The sequence below is a fragment of the Urocitellus parryii genome, chromosome 5, assembly GCF_045843805.1.
Source record: "Urocitellus parryii isolate mUroPar1 chromosome 5, mUroPar1.hap1, whole genome shotgun sequence".
Taxonomy (NCBI): Eukaryota; Metazoa; Chordata; class Mammalia; order Rodentia; family Sciuridae; genus Urocitellus; species Urocitellus parryii.
In genome coordinates, this window is record NC_135535.1 from 77,945,897 (window position 1) to 77,963,225 (window position 17,329).

The window sequence follows — 17,329 nt, forward strand, 5'->3', positions numbered from 1 at the left end:
AAGTTACATGAAAAGGTGAAACCCTTATGGTTGTAAATTAGTTAAGGCTACCTGACAAAGACAAGGAATCAGGGCTAGGAGCAGTTATGTGGGCAGCACTTGAGAATTAAGGAGCCCTAGTGTTAGACCTTTCAGCTCAATTAGCTGTTTCCTTGTTTGTCAGATTATGTGCAAAATAAATTTTGCTGTGAAAATCCACTGCCTTAAATCAAGTCATAAAAGTTACCTAGCAGAATCTGTAAATGAACTAGGAACATGTCTTATCTCAATATAATATAATGATTGTAGGCACCTGAGTGTTTGTCAAAAGTAGACAATGAGCTAAGGTTTATTATCTATTTGTTTTTTGGCAAGGAAGATTCATTATGAAAAAACCTAACAACAACAAAACATACAATTTTAATCAAAATCTGAACACTTTCTGGTAAATTAACTAGCCATAGCTACCTTACATCTATGTATGTATATATTTTCTCCTTTGTTCTTGATACCTTTTAGCAGGAAAGACCCATAGTAGGACCCTGAATTTGGAAGAAGTTTAAAAAAAAAAGTTCTGCTCATTTAATAAACACATCATTTTTTTTCCTTTCAGGTTGTTTAAGCCTTCTATAACGTCATCACACACGTACACACGTACAAAGAAGCAGCACCAATACATCTACTCAACTGCAATTTTAAAAAATTGAAGATGCCATCAAAACTTGAATAAGTCAATGAAACAAAATTTAGTCTCTTTCTTAGATTTACTTAATAATGTCCAGTGAAGAAATCTACTTTAAAAAAAAAACAACCAGCAGTTAATGAGCTACAGATTAGAAAATAAGTGCATAAATAATCAGTGTAGCAGCAAAATACAGTAATTGTTAACATTCTGATGCACCACATTTATCATTTTGTGCAAGGAAAACGACCACAATCTGGCCAAGTCCAGATTTCAAACTCAATTAAAACTCATATGTAACTGAGCAAATTATGCTTCTTTGAAAATAAATGCATTAAATTCACCTCTCACAGATATTATTTTTACAGACATAAATCATGTAGCAAATAAAGTACAAAATAAATATCAATGACCGAAAAATATCAGAATCAACTTCTATAGCTGAATTTGGAGCATGAGGAAAGATGATTTTACAATATACGTATTTTACATCGTCTGAGGTCTCTCTTATGCTATCGAGGTAAGCCAGCCATCTGAGATGCATATTTCATGTTTTTTTTTTATTTTTGAAATTTAACTGAACTGTAGCCATTGGATTGGAGAAGTTTATCAGCGACTCAGAGGAACCATAAAACGTTTGATCACACCGGGGTCTGTGCTTTTTGTCATTCTTCTCAATTTTCTCTCTTCCAAAACGATGAACATTAATCCAGTTGTACAGCGAACCACCGGGAAGAACATCCCCGCTGGGGCTTGGGCAGTAAGTATCCTGCGAGTGGCTACAGAACCTTCAGCCCAGATGTTCGTCCACAGGAGCTGGAGACTAGGGGTAAGGAGGCTTGGAGAGACAGTGGAGAGGGGCGCAGGGCGAGCTGGAATGTGGCTGCTCCTCAGGGAGAGCTACGTCAGGACTGAAAACGAGAAATAAGCTGGTCAGCAGGAAATGCACCGAGGGGCCAGGCAGACCATGAGGGTCAGATCAATTGCTTTCACATACATTTTAAAAACATGATCAGAAATTTTGCACAGAAAATAGTTTAAATTCAAAAACATGACAAGTCACCTGTGGCTTTCAAAACAAGGCAATAATAATAATAATAATAATAGAAAAGGGGGGGGAGAAACCATGTTAGGGAAATTGCATGTGAACTCTGGCCCCAAAGTCACTTCTTTTCAACTTCAGTATGCATACAAATTGCCTAGCAATTTTGGTAGATTCTGATTTAGTAGATCTGGGTAGGACCTGAGATTCTGCATTTCTTATAAGTGCCTGCTCCAGTAATTTGGTTGGTTTGTTTTTGCAATACAGGGATTGAACCCAGGGGTGCTCTATCACAAAGCTACATTACTGGCCCTATTTATTCATTTGGGACAGGGTCTCACTAAGTTGCCCAGGCTGAACTCAACCTTGTGATCCTCCTGTCTTAGCCTCCCAAGTTGCTGGCCTGGCTCTCTCTACTGATTTAGGTGGTGCTGGATGTTGGACCAACGCCTTAAGAGTTGAGAGGATTCTATTGTTCTCTGGCCAATCTGGATTCAATGGGAAAATTAATTGACCCGTGGAAGGCCAGTTCACCAGGAGTTCCCCCACCTGCTTTAGCATAGTGATGCAAAAACAAAAAACGGAAGAGTTTTATGACATTTTCCATTCGTTAAGTAAATGATGGAGATAGACTATCACCTCTGAGAGCTTCCAATTTAAATAATTCAGGCTCATCAAGGTCTTGAGTAATCTTGAAGAATGAGGAAGTAAAATAACTGAATTGCCTAGATAAAACCTAAAACGTATTTGGGTTCAGATCTTTTAAAATGTGGCTAGCAGTGGGGAAAGGGCATTGTGGGGATTTTTCCCTTCTTTATTTTTTGTTGAGGGTTATTGCTGTGTTGCCCAGGCTGGTCTTGTACTCCTGGGCTCAAGCAGTCCTCCTGTCTCAGTATCGCAAGTAGCTGGAATTATAGGCACACACCACAAAATCCAGCCAAGATGGATATTTTTCTAAAACTACTATTTCCCCATATATAACGAAATTCAGTACCATACAATTCACTCCTGTATCAGAAATGTTTGAGAGAACTATTCAAGGCTTGTTATTATTATTATTTATTAATTTAAATGCTTTTTTTTAAAAAAAAAAACAGGATTAATCCTTTATTTTATTTATTTATTTTTATATAGTGCTGAGGATGGAACCCAGTACCTCACACATGCTAGGCAAGCACTCAACCATTAAGCCACAACCCCAGCCCTAACTTAAATACTTTTTAAAGCTAATATCATTGAAATAATTAAAATTAGTGTTAAATAAATACATTCTAAACTTTGGTACTGAAATTATCATTCAACTATATCTATCTTAAATTTTAATACAAAATCATAATTACACAAAATTTCTAGTCTGCTTGAAGTTACCTTTACTTCCTAAGCTCTTTGCACTTGTACATTTAGTTTAAAAGAAGATTCATGTTCTGTGCTGGTTAGAACCAATGGTAAAAGTTATTACCCTACATATTTTAAAAATGTGTGGTAGGTAAATACAGGAGAACTGGAACATCATCAAAAGAACTGAGTGTATGGTATTATTTATCAATTAAAAAATATTTTAAAAGGAAGAAAATCGTTCATGGCAAGATTGACATTCTCAGAGGGTCAGTCAGATGGTTGGGAAACAGCAGGTTACTGCTAAATCAAACAGATTTTCCCACAGACCTAGCGGTTTCTTTCTGTAAATCTGCAAATCTGCATGAGTTAGGACTGATTCCTTTTGAGGGAATTAATATGTTATGCAATGTAAATTATAGCAAGCAATGCAGTCACATTGTGCAAGAAGGATGCATTTTTGAAGACTTGTGTAATTCAATACTCTCTTTGATAAAGGAGGGCAAGTATTTCTGCAAGGCTGGCTGTCCTGTGTGGCAGTACATTGAGTGTAGGTTACAGTTCACTTGGCCCTGCACCCTGACATAATATCATTCGTGATGACTTAAGATTATTTTCATTATTTCAGACTTTTTACATAAAGCAAGAGTTAAAAACAACTTAATAATATTACAAGTTTGCATGAAATCCACTCTTACTGCATATTATGTATAATAGCCTTTAAGGAACACACTATTGGTTTCCAGCCTAAGAAATTATTCTTTAAAAACATTTTTTATTGGTTCTTTTTAGTTATACATGACAGTAGAATCCATTTCAACATAATTATACAAGTATGGACTATATCTTGTTCTTATTCAGACCCCAGTACCTCTCCTTCCCCTTCTCTCCCCACCTGCAGCTCCCTTCCCTCCACTGGTCTTGAAGATCATGTTGTAAATAGTAAACTTAGAAACTATTACTGTGTCATAAAGGTGGATATTATCTTCGGAAAGCTTTTTTTCTTTTTCCTTTTCCAAGAAAAATAACTATTTGAAAGAAGTAGAGATGGTCTGAATACCAAACACCTCTATATATTTAAACAGTAAATGTATAAAGTGACAGAAGTAAAAAAAATTTTTTTAATATTTGTTTTTAGTTGCAGATGGGCACAATATTTTTTATCTTATTTAAGATAACATGTGTGAGGCAAACTTTCTACCACCAAACTACAACCCCAGCCTCCCGCAATTTTTTTCAAAATGAGAAACAGAGAACATCTAATCAGAAATCATTCAACATTTGTAACAAATTTTCTCATTGTCTCATTAAACAAACGTCTCTTTTGAAAAAAGAGTCTATGTGGATAATAAAATACTCTTGCTCCTCCTACTGTAAGTAAAGTGAGGGAGGGGTCCTGTCCTCTGCAGAGCAGTGTCTACAGTCAGGGCAGTAGGATGGGCTTTGGATCACTGGGCTCAGTTGTGTTCGGGATGTATGACTCTGGACAAGTCATCTGACACACTCTGACCTCAATTTCCTCATTTAAAAATGGGAATGATAGCTGTGCTTACCTTACAAGTGAGGTGTAATGATTAATACTTGTGAAGAACTTAACCCTTGTCTGGAATGCAATATGAAATCTAATGTTGGCTGTGTGTTAACCTTTTCTGTGAGGAAGGAGTGGAAGGGGAGTGAAGGCTTTAACTTCCATCCAGTTAGCAGTGGGTGCGGGCAGGAAGGGAGCCAGTCACAATCTCGAAACTCTGCAAACAAGTCAGTCTTTTCCAGTCCATAGATGTTTAATCATCTCTCTTTCTTTTTTGTCAGGACCAGGGATTGAACCCAAGGCTCTGCCACTAAACTATATCCCCAGCCCTTTTTATTATTTATTTTGGGGAAGTCTTGCTAAATGGCTGAAGCTGGCCTGGAACTTGTGACCCTTTTGCCTCAGCCTCCCAAGTGCCTGGGATTCCAGGAATACACCACACTTTCAATCATTTCTCTGTGTAAACCACAGTGAGGAATGGAGGAAGCCCAGTCTGGACCATGCCGTATTCATGTGGGCAGAAACTGAAACATTTGTAATTCATTAAATTTTTCCTTTTTTTTTTTTCCCAAGAAAATCATCCCAATGGAGCTAGCAAATACCCTACATTCAGTAATCTCAAAAGAAATGGAACTGGGTCACAGAACCATTTATTCAAACCCGTTCTCCAAAAAAAAAAAAAAAAAAGTAAAATAAAATTAGAGTTAAAAACATTTCCTCCCAACCCTTCTGTTTCCTATCTCATTGAAACACTTAAAACAATACGCTTCCCTACTCTGTGTCCAAGCGAATTAGACAGGCTATGAAAGGGACTGCAGATCTTTTTCTTGAGGGTGAGTTAGGTACAAAGTTAGTATTGATAATAAAGATTGAGTGGAAACAACATGCCAAATCTTGCTAAATTTCCCCAATATCTATTCTTCCTCACTTTATGAAGATATAGAATCTGAGTTGAAGAAGAAACTTCCAAGATTTGGTGTTAGAGATGGGATTCAAACCCAGGCTACCTAGTCTAGAGCTCATTCACTCATTCATATGATCAATATTTACTGAACATCTGTTATGTGTCTAGCAGTGTCCAGAGTTGAGAGTGGAGGCTGGACTGTAGAATCCCACTGGGATGGATTGGAACATTCATACTTATATTTAATTACTTACATAATGCAAATTACTCTAGTGTTGACTGCTTATATTAAATGGCATTAGTATATTAGCAAAGAACCTAACAACAACAACAACATAAAGCTCTATTGCTGGAACTTGTGGAATAGCTGAGCAGGAGATATCAACTGAAAGACCCTGGATAGTGACTCTTTAATAATACCCCGATCTCTAACTCTAGGTTCCACTTATACAGCTGGCAGTGCAACTGTCTCAGAGCCCACACCATATTTGGGCTTTGGCTGCTACTGTTTGTCTTTGTAGCTGCCCAGCTCCCCCAAGATGTGACCTTGCCAGTGATATCTATTCCTCAGACATGCATGGAGATGTGTTTGGGCCAGCCTCTAATCAAAAGAAGCCTTCCCCTGGCAGAAGAGCAACAGATACATTAAAACACACCAATCAGCAGACCATAAAGACACAGCCAGACTACAAAAGCTTGACCCAACAAGGCCAGGTAGGTAACTGGAGATGAAGTATTCCATGGAGATGAGGCGGTCCTGGCGGACACTGTGATACTGTGTGCAAGTCCACCCTGGGGGGAGGTCAACTTGTGACTGATATGGAAAGCTTTCATCTGGAATAGGAACTGTCAGCAAACTCTCCAGTTCAGTGTCCAGGGAGTGTGCAAACTTGCCTTTAAATTTCTTCAGTTAATCTCATGTAAAGGGACTCTCACCATAGATACCCTTTTTTGAATGTCGATTATAAGGTTTTTCAACAGCTTTCAAACTCAGTTTTGATGAGAGCACTGAGCAGACAGAAAATAGAAACACTTTTTATAAAGCTGTCCTGGAATAGACATTAGACATATTTCATATCTAGTTTCTGTATTCTTCCTGTTGATTTGCCTGAGAAATGCATTTGAAGGACAAAAGATAAGCAGAAGAAAAAGTAGGACAAACATTCTAACAGTTCCAGGTTTTATATTTTGGAAAGCATTGAAACTACTAATTCAAATACTTGAAATACTAATCCAAGTATTTATTTAGGGAGCTGAAGGCAGCCTTCAGTCTCCCAGCTAGTGGCTGGTGACACACATGCAAGCTCTCTTGCATTCTTGTTGGGAGCATATGGACTTCAGGTATGCAAACCGTATTCATGTAGCCCATATATGAAATAATTCATAGCAAAATATAATTATGTATAGGTAGTTATGGAATTGGGAAGGGGAGTTGAGGGGACATCTAGGGATCTGACATGCAGCTGGGTGGGAAGATAAAGGACGTGTGAATTTACCTGACAGTTGGGCAGTCTTGCCTCCCGGCTAGTTGTGAGCACTGTGGCGGTACGGAGGCAGCAGGCTGCTGACAATCTACAAGAAACTGATAAATTAGACATGTATACAAAGAGATGACAGAGCAAGGTGTTAGTAACAGTAACTAAAGCAGCTGCCTGAGATTTAGTGAGGAATGTGCATTCACACAGAAACAGCTTGATTAAGCAGGTTTTTTCCTGAATGATGCCAATAGAGAAGACATACTTTTTTTTTTTAATCAAATACAGTATTAAAAAATTAGTGACAAAATTAGTAGCAAGACTTTTCAAGTACATTAGGACACATGCAGTCATTCATATTTGGTATTTTGCTACCTCTAAAAAGGAAGGAGCTATTAATAAAAGATCTTCAAGTTTTGAACGTGAATGTGATGGTGGTTACTTGCGTAGTACACAAATCTGCTATTCTAAAATGGAATGTATTGAGATAACTGAGCATATTGTCAGGACATGTGGACATATTGTCAATCCTACAGGTACATGGAGAAAGGCATGTAATAAAACCCTTTCCATAATTAACAGAAGGATGTTGGATAAGAAAATCATCCTTAGTTTCCTGAAGATTGATTTTTATATATTGAAAATGAGAATTGTTAGCAGAAATCTTCCTGTTTATTGTATAGCAAATTGTTAGTAACTTGGGCTTATGAAGAAAGCTAAATTGAATTAAGGGGAACTCCATTCTTTGTTTTGTTTTTATCAATTTTTTTTAAGAGAGAGAGAGAAAGAGAGAGAGAGAGAATTTTAATATTTTATTTTTTAGTTTTCGGCAGACACAACATCTTTGTTTGTATGTGGTGCTGAGGATTGAACCTGGGCCGCACGCATGCCAGGCAAGCGCGCTACCGCTTGAGCCACATCCCCAGGCCCTTGTTTTTATCATTTTGAAGCCATATAATATGACTCAAACTAGGTTAACAAAGTGATAGCTAGTAGAGTCCATGTTATAGCCAATCCACTTCAAGGAAGACTATGTGCCTGGTGTTTAAAAAATCAAAAATCAGTCTGTACTAGAATCACCCAAGAATCTAGTTAGAAATTCATACATTATATTTATGCAAAAATACTTTTGCACATAATTTAAAATTGGAGTTAGACTTAAAAACTGTTCTTGAAAATTTGAAGCACTTTCTCTTGGTAACTGATTCAGTTATGTATTTGTTTTGCAAACTGCTTCCTCGATATTTACGTAGATAACATTTAAGTCCAATTAACACAAATTCTGGATTTACTGTCTTGAATGAATGACATGTATATTTAAAAATGTGTACCTAAGTATCACTTTTTCTAAAGCCAGTATATTCTCTACATAGCTAAGGAATATCCAAAATCATGATAATTGTTGATGCTTTTATGAAAGACTTTGGAAATACACTGAAACTGTGCCACACAGAGTACAGTATAAGGTAGTCTTGACTTTAGTTCATTTAAGAGAACATTATTACTGAAGGGACCCTATTAAATGGTGGCCTGGGTTGCAGAGTAACATATTAATTATTGCTTATAAAATGATCAAGGAAACCTGATTTTGTTGAGTGACTAGTGTTCAGATTATTATGTCAGTAAAAATCTTTCAAAAATTACAAATTTATTTTCTCATATTTGAGGAAATATTTTTCTTTCATTTTGTTTACCCATGTTTCACCTTAATTAGCTTCAATGATTCCCTTTTGTAGAAACTCAGAGTCTTAGGAATACATTCCTTTTTTTAAAAAAATCTTTGCTCCTTTTGTCTTTTCTAATAGCTTTTCTATCTGGCTTGCAATTTAGGCACATCTTGGACTAATTTAGTCACTTTTTTTTTTTTTTTTGGTTGGTTGGTTTGATATTTTTGAGAGTGTTTTTCTATGTTGCCTAGGATAGTCTCAAATTCCTGGACTCAAGCAATTATCCTGCCTCATACTCCCAAGTGCTGGGACATAGGATGCACCACCATACCTGGCTTAGACAGCTACTGTACTTGAGGACAGGTCTGTGCACTTTTGAAGTTAACCAGGTGTGTGTTGCCCTCCTGTGGTATATTTGGGTAAATGCAATGGATGTAAAGACAAAATCACTCTGGAATCCCTGTTTAAATATTGGGAGGGAGATATAAACAAAGTTGTTCTAAAGCAGAGTACTATCTCTGTGGAATGACAATACTAGAATTGATTGGAGTATTAAAATGTTAAATATTTCATATCTTACATTTATTAGAAATACTTTTTTTTTTTGCAATAAGTCATGTATTGTTATTCATTCCAAATATACTTTGTGATAAAGTTTAGAAGGAAGGTAATCAGGACCACAATGCTCTCCCCTAGTGGACTGTTTTAATACGTGGTAGTTATTCTTTACATTTGTAGTAAACATCATTTTTCCTTCTTTAGAAGTAACACATCTGGCTAATTATTATTTTACATTTATTATTTATGAGGACTTCGCTGAGTGCTAGCCTTAGAAAGTAAAAGTCAAATTCCACAGATAAGTTGATGACAGATGAAAAAATTTTAAAGTTATCTACAATGATGTGACTCAATAGTCTTCTAAATCTCTGGTCTAAGGACCTCCAGCTGGGCTCACATCTAGCCCACCTGAGCTCAGCTCTGTCTCAACGTGTACTGTGTAAGACGAAGAGGGCAGGCTGGAAGAGGGAGACAGTCCCTTCTAGCTGAGATCCTGTGGGCTCCCCACGACCTTCCCTGCTTTGAGGAGGACCTCCTTTTGCAGGCTTGAGAAGGAACTAGGCTGATTTTATGCCTTTGAGGGCATAAAAGATGACAATGATGTGGCTTATGCAGCAGGCACTGCGGATCCCCCTGCAGCTACCGCTGTTGTTTGGCCACCAGGATTGTCTCAACCGTTCAACAGTCAAGTCACTTAGCTCCAAGTATGTGTCAGAAACTGTGTTAGGCAGTGGGAACAAAAGGCAAACAGAGAAGCTACAGTCGCTGCTTGATGGAGGAAGACAAACATATTCCATGAGCGATCACAGTAAGTGAAATGGTGGTGATGGTGATGGTGATGATGGTAACAGCATCCCGCACTTATTCATGGCTTTGCCATGTGTCAGGCACTGTGCAGGCACTTAATATGCACATTCTCCTTGAACCCTGTTTTATTCATTCAATTTGCAGATGAGGAAAGGGAGACTTAAGCAACTTGGCAAATCCACTAAGAGGTGGGGAAAAGGCTTTGAATGTGTGATTATATGATCCAAAGGCTGAGCTGAACCTGTAGCTCCCATGATGGCAGCAGCATGGGGTATTATAGAGACTAACTTTACCTAAATTAAATCAGATTTAATCTAACCAACTAAACGAAATCAGTTTTTGTTTGGTTTGGTACCAGGGATTGAACCCAGGGGTGCTTTATCACTGAGACACATCCCCAGCCCCTTTTATATTTTATTTAGAGGCAGGGTCTAACTGAGTTGCTTGGGGTCTCACTAAATTGCTGGGCCTGGCTTTGAATTTAGGATCCTCCTTCCTCAGCCTCCAGAGCCTCTGGGATTAGAGGCACATGCCACCATGCCTAGCACTAACTGAACTGAATCTAAGTGGTCAGGGAATGCTTCCTGCAGATGTGACATCTGAACTGATACCTAACAGATACTTGACAGCAACCACACGCTGTTTATGGTCACTTCATTATAAAATTAGTGTTTACTAGAACTGAAATGGATAACATTGTAAGTTATCACTCAGACCTGAGAAAAATCACAGTATATTTTAAAGAGATTGTGATTCCAGGATAACTATTATACAGGGTGAATAAGAAAAGTTAAAGGGAAAAGCATCTAGATCTTGATAAGCACAGGAAGAGTATTCTCATGTGACATTCCTCATAAACAAAAGACTCAAGTAGGAAGGAAGGCAGAAAAGAGATATGTCTCTCAGTGAGAGTGCACTTAGCCTGAGGGAAGCCCTGGGATCATCCCCTGGACCGGAAAAAAGAGATAGAAAGAGAAAACAAGGGAGGGAGGAAAATATTTGCCGAGTCAACTGTTGTAATCTTTCCTACAAACTTTACATTAGTCATCTGTTTTAAGTCTTAGCAAAATCTGGAGTTTTCATTTTCACTATTCCCATAATGAGGGAAATATTTTCTACGTATGTATATTGCGTCCGTTTTTTTCTTATTTATTTACTGGTACTGGAGATTGAACACAGGGGTGCTTTATCGCTGGGCTACATCCCCAGTCCTTTTTATTTTATTATGAGACTTTATTTGAGGCCTAGGCTGGCCTCAAACTTGCAATCCTTCTATCTCAACACCTCCCGAGTAGTTAGAATTATAGGCATGTGTCACTATGCCCAGCTATTTTCTTTTTCCTTTAACATTTTCATTTTTCTTCATCTCTTCCACCAGAAACAAGCCCAGAGTTTGGCATCACAGTAGGTGGTCTGAAAATTTCCACTGATTAAATTAATCACTAACCACTCTGTGTATTCAGGGTCACATAGCCAGGAAGTAGCATACTGAGAATTTAAATTTAGACTCTTATTTATTTATTTATTTATTTATTTTTTGGGTACTGGGGATTGAACCCAGAAGTGCTTTACCACTGAGTTACATCCCTATCCTTTTTTTTTTTTTTTTTTTTTTAATGAGACAGGGTCTCACTAAATTGCTGAGGCTGGCCTCTTATTTGTGATCCTTCTGCCTCAGCCTCCAGAGTAGCTGTATGCACTGCCATGCATGACAAATTTAGACTTTTTAATGCTACAGACTATTTTTCATTCACTACTCTTCTTGCTTCTCAACTCATTGTCAGCTACTTCCAGAAAATATCATGTTCTAGAATCAAAGAAATGTAAGAACTTCCCCAGTTAAGAAACTGATTTGCAGGCAATCAAATACCTCAAAATGCAAAGCAAGATGTAGTGTACAGGAATGATACCTATTTTTTTGAAAAGATGTGGGGAAAAATAACAAATTTCGCTGGCAGACAGAAAAAGTCTTGCCACGTAGCTTTCTCTTAGGCTTCTACTATTTTTTAAACATTCCAGTGCAGTTTAGAAAATGACTGGCCATTTGGATGAAGGGAGAGCCTCATGTGGAAGGAGACAGAAACACTAAACTTTGATTCTGCCTTGGCCCACAGGGCAGCAGTGGGCGTTGGTGTGGATAGTATGGACCAGAGCCGTCTGTGGAGACCATTCCCCACCAAGGTGAGTTAGTGGGGCTACGGGGTGGCTGCCCTGGACCCCAGATGCTCTGCGGCAGGTGGAGCATCAGCTCTTTGCAACAAATAGTCTCCCATGGCACGGTTCACCCTGACCCCTTGTTTTCCTGACTTTGGAACTAATGCACCCCCACTTCTCAGGAGGTCTTTTCCATACCACATCTCCTTCCCCCAGGGCCACAAACTCTGCCAGATGCTGCCCACATTCTGTGAAAACTAGTGTCCTCTGAATTTCCCTCATACAAGTTCTCCCTCGTAAGACACGATGTCAAATCCTTCTGAAAATGAGGTGTTCAGAAAGGAATTGCATGTGGTCAGACAGGACTAGCAGAGAGGGGGAATGGCAGGCCTGTCCCATCTGTCATCCCAATTCTATGAAAACAGCAGAACCCTTGTGGCATTTTTGGGAATTCACATCCCACTGCTGCTGCATAAGGAGGTTTCTTTGTTTATAAGTCAGGTCAGGCTTCGTCCATCCTATACATAGAGTGCGTGAAATTTCAATGTATTAATACTCTTGATTTTTTTTGTGTTTCCCTAATACTTTTCACCTTTTCCCCCTCAATAACTTTTGGAACCTATCCCATCATCCAGCATATTTGCTTCCTCTCCCATTTTGTTTTTGTCTCAGATCAGAAAATGTGCTGATCATAATTTTGATTTTTTTTTAAATTTTTTTCCCCCCAGGGCTGAGGACTGAACCCTGGGCCTTGCGTGTGCTAGGCAAGCGCTCTGCCACTGAGCTAAATTCCCAACTGCTTGTTTTTTTTAAAAAAAATATTTTTTTTAGTTGTAGATGGACACAATACCTTTATATGTTTATTTGTATGTGGTGCCAGGGACTGAACCCACCCAGTTCCTCATGCATGCTAGGCAAGTGTTCTACCACTGAGCCACAACGCCGGCTCTGATTTTAACATTTTTATCTAGGATTAGCAACTAATAATAGGACCTGGCTAATAAAGATCATATTTTATAAACATCCATGATTTGGACCCTTTGTACCTGTCATTCAACCAGTTGTAAATCAAAAATTATCTTACCACCAAGAAATGATTTCTCTATTAGTCTCAAGAATATTTAAAAATACCTAATTGGCCATGTGCCAAGGTTCAGATATATTGTTTTACTTTCCCAGGTTTTATGAGAGAGGATGAGGGTGGACTAGCAGAAATCATTTCCATCCTTCCTTCCCTCTGTGCCGGGGACTGAACCCAAGGACCTGTATATGGTAGGCAAGGATTCTACCACTGGGCTGCACCCCTCATCCCCAAAAGTCATTCTTGATGGACTCTTGTTGGCGTTTAGCAATCCCCATTATAAACTGAGCATATAAAACCCATCAATTTCTAGAAACTTGTCTAGGATCAAGTTTGTTAGTCTACAATTTAGAGAAAGTTTTTACTTTTCCACTGTATAAAAACTCTATTTCCACATCTTCTGTCCACTTAGGTATTGATCCTCTTACTTCCATGCTCTTGTTCTACCTGGGCACCTCTTCCTCTCTCTTTCATATGTCCATGACTTTTTTGGGGGAGGGGGTTCCAGGATTTAACTCAGGGCACTCGACTACTGAGCCACATCCCCAGCCCTACTTTGTATTTTATTTAGAGACAGGGTCTCACTGAGTTGCTCAGAGTCTTACTGTTGCTGAGGCTGGCTCTGAACTTCAATCCTTCTGTCTCAGCCTTCTGAGCTGCTGGGATTACAGGCATGCAACCCCCCACCCTCTACCACCCCCTACCACCCCGTCTATAACTTTTTAATCTTTCCTTCAATAAGAAAAATGAAAAGGAAAGGGATGTGGGCCTTCCTCTTGTTGTGAAAATGACAACTCATACTTATTCTCAAAAATAGGCAGGGGAAATGCAAGTTCATGGTACAAAGTGCACACATGCCTCTTGGTGAGATGCTCAGTCATCTTTGTTAACTTGGTGTACTGTTTCAAGTCTGTTTTTAAAAGTTTACTAAATCTTGGGGGCTAGGGTTGTGGCTCAGTGGCAGAGTGCTTGCCTTGCACACGTGAGGCACTGGGTTCGATCCTCAGCACCATATAAAAAGTAAATAAGTAAAACAAAGGTATTATGTCCATGTTCAACTAAAAAAATTTTTTAAAAAGTTTACTAAATCTCCTTGAACAATTGCTGTCACAGAATATGACTTCGCTGCTATTTTCAAATAGATACCACTTTGGACCAAAATTCTTACATACTTGGAGTAAACAGTCAATATTCATTAAAGACCTTCCACAGATGACTAATTAACAGTAAGCAGAAAAGCAAGATTAATTATGAAAGATCCTAGATAGGAAATTGACAGAGTTGTGGACTGTCTTAAGATCAACACAGCATGGTTAAAGATCAAAGCATTGAGGCATTTTCTTTCATGTCCTGATGGGAGGGAAAAGGATCTCCAACTTCTTTCTGCAAGTCTGGGCATGCAGACTTGCATAATGACAGAAAAAGGAAGAAAAGGCAGAAGGAGAGCAGAAGGAAGAAGGAAGAATGAGAAATAATGGTAACATAATATCTATGAAGTCATATATATAGTGTATACATACGTGCACATGTATGTGTATATATGTAAATGTGTGTATACACACCTACATATGAACATACACAAGGCCAAGTACTTTGCATGCAGACTCTTTAATCCTTATAAAAACTCAAAAAGATAGATGAGGTCACTAGTGGGGTGATTTAAGTTAAAATGACACCGGTAGAGTTGGCCCTAATTCAATCCGACTCCTGTCCTTGTGTAAAGAGGAGATTACAGAGACACGGGGGTGCACATGCACAGAGGAAGACCACGTGAGGCTTCAGCAAGGCGGCGGCGGTCTGCAAGCCAAGGAGAGAAGCCTCCAGAGAAACCAAACCTGCTGGCACCTTGAACTTGGACTTCAAACTTCCAGAATTGGGAAAAATAAATTTATTTGTTTAAATTGCTCTATCTGTGGTATTTTGTAATGGCATCTGGAGCAAACAGAGCCTTTGGTACTTGCTCCAAAGTGGAAGCAGGGATTACTTCTGCTGACTCTGCCAAGAGTGCTCTGCAGTACAAATAAACCCAAACAGCAACAGTTCTCTCAAATTCTTCTAGTCTCTAAGCTCTCCAAGGATTGAAATAAACTCAAAGCAAAATGATATATACACAAGCCCAGCAGTACAAATTATGAATGAAAATATGCACTTGAACTTCAGCAGATTTTCTTCTTAGCAAAAAGCATGCTAGAGAGAAAAAAAGAGAAAATGTCCAAATCAGTGGTATTAGGAGAACTAAACCAATGATAGAATGTGAAACTTGAGAATAATGTTTGAGAATTTGTAATTACATTAGTAGAAAATATTAATTTCTATATACTATACACTGAGGTGGAGATAGAAAACTTGTGTAATTACAAACAAGTCTCCCAAACTCAGGAATTCTGAAAGTTTGTGGATTGAAGCACAAAGCACTCTCCATAATTGGTAACTGACAATCTCACAGATACACTCAGGTCTTAAGTGAGGATTTTACACAAAGATCAGTTATGGATAACAGGCTAACCACAGTCATCCCCCCTCTACTTGCCATTGATGCTTTTGCAATGACTGCTTGTGGCCTTTATTGTCTGTCTTTATTCTGTATTCTCAAATCTCCATTTTGGCATGGGACCTACAGTTTGTAGGTACTTTTGGACCTACTTGTAGAGACTCACAAGTTTGCACCACTGCTCTGCCAACCATAGCTGAGTGACACTAAAGAAGGGTCTTAAACATGTTAAGCTTCAGTTTTTGAGCCTCACTTGTTTGATAAGTGAGAACATGAGATATCAGTCTTGCAGGGTTCTTAAGAAGACCAGGGAGAGGATGTTTGTGAAAACATGCAGTCTACTGATGAGACAAGAGACAAGGGAAGGGGGGGAATCGTGACCTAGAGGTTTTCAGCTTTAAGAAACAAAGCTATTAACAGCAATCCATCAAGAAAGGCCCAAACAGACCCTATGATGAACTAACTCATTTCCATAGCCATTTGTTGCTACCATTATATATCCATCTGAAGTGTTTCTGGTTTCTCGGACTGTTCAGAGCCAACCAGTGTCAGTCTTTATTCCTGATCACTCCAGAAGGAAACTTCTGCTCCCCTAATCTCCTTCAGCACTTCTTGCCCAACTTTTGACCACTGCTTTCCTGAAAGTATGTCTGCTCCCCCAGCAGCAGGCAGGACCCTGTGTCATAATTCTTTGTTTCTCCATAGTGGTTTGTTTAGAGAATTTCCATGTGGCTCAAAATACCTGCTTATATAGATGTCACGTCTCTTAAAGGATCCTTGGATTTGTTCATTGTTAGGACTTTATCAATGTTTGAGAGATCCACTTGAAGGGAGAGTTTGCAATTCAGACATTTCTGATATCATAACATCTTTCAAACACTGTCTGATAAAGGGTTCTTTTTTTTCCCCTCCCGTATTGGGACAGAAGTCAGGGGTGCTCTATCATCATGAAGCTATAGTCCCAGCCCTTTTTATTTTATTTTGAGAGAGGGTGTCACTAAAGTGCCCAGGCTAGCCTTGCATTTGCTATCCTCCTGCCCTAGCCTCCTGAATAGCTGGGATCAGGGGGGTGTGCCACAGTGCCGGGCAAGTTTTTAAAGTTAGTGTAGTGATAATATTTTTTCTTTTCTGATAATTGGAGCCATTATAGCGTAAGACTTTGATGCATAAATATTGAAGATAATATTTAAACTCATTATTTATGAAGTGTTAAGTAACATTAATACTGAATTATTCCTCACTAAATCTACAAGATGATTAATAATGGGTTAATGAATTAACAGAAAAGTTAATGAAAAGAAGCATCAAGTAAATTCTCCCTGTGGTAACAACTTGAACATTATATAGTCCTATGGACTCCTAAACACATGAATTGAAAAGACAGGTGTATAAAGAATATAGGAAAAAAATAGAACAACTTGAGATAGATATGTGATAAAGAAAAATAAGAAGAACACGAGAAACACACAAATACTAATATTTATATAGTAGTTAGGAAAAGTTGAAATCTTTAAAAATATCTAATGATGAGTTTAACGATACATTGATACTAATAAAAATGGGTAGGTATGAACAACCTTTGACATTTTTTAATCAAACACATAGAGTTGGCCATCTCATCCCTTT

General features: G+C 38.4%; 1 protein-coding gene across 2 annotated transcripts in view; it reads right to left on the reverse strand.

Annotated features, from left to right (window-relative positions):
• Positions 1–821: 821 nt before the first annotated feature.
• Bicd1 (BICD cargo adaptor 1) overlaps positions 822–17,329 on the reverse strand; it is a 230,005-nt gene continuing 213,497 nt past the window's right edge. The window contains exons 9-10 of one of the 2 annotated variants that reach the window (XM_026412338.2): positions 6,967–7,042; positions 822–1,572 (exon numbers count right to left, since the gene is read on the reverse strand). In XM_026412338.2, the coding sequence (XP_026268123.1) occupies positions 1,485–1,572; positions 6,967–7,042 (164 nt within the window). In that variant the 3' untranslated portion in view covers positions 822–1,484. The remainder of the gene's footprint in view (positions 1,573–6,966; positions 7,043–17,329) is intronic. The other variant, XM_077798934.1, reaches the window with a different exon arrangement.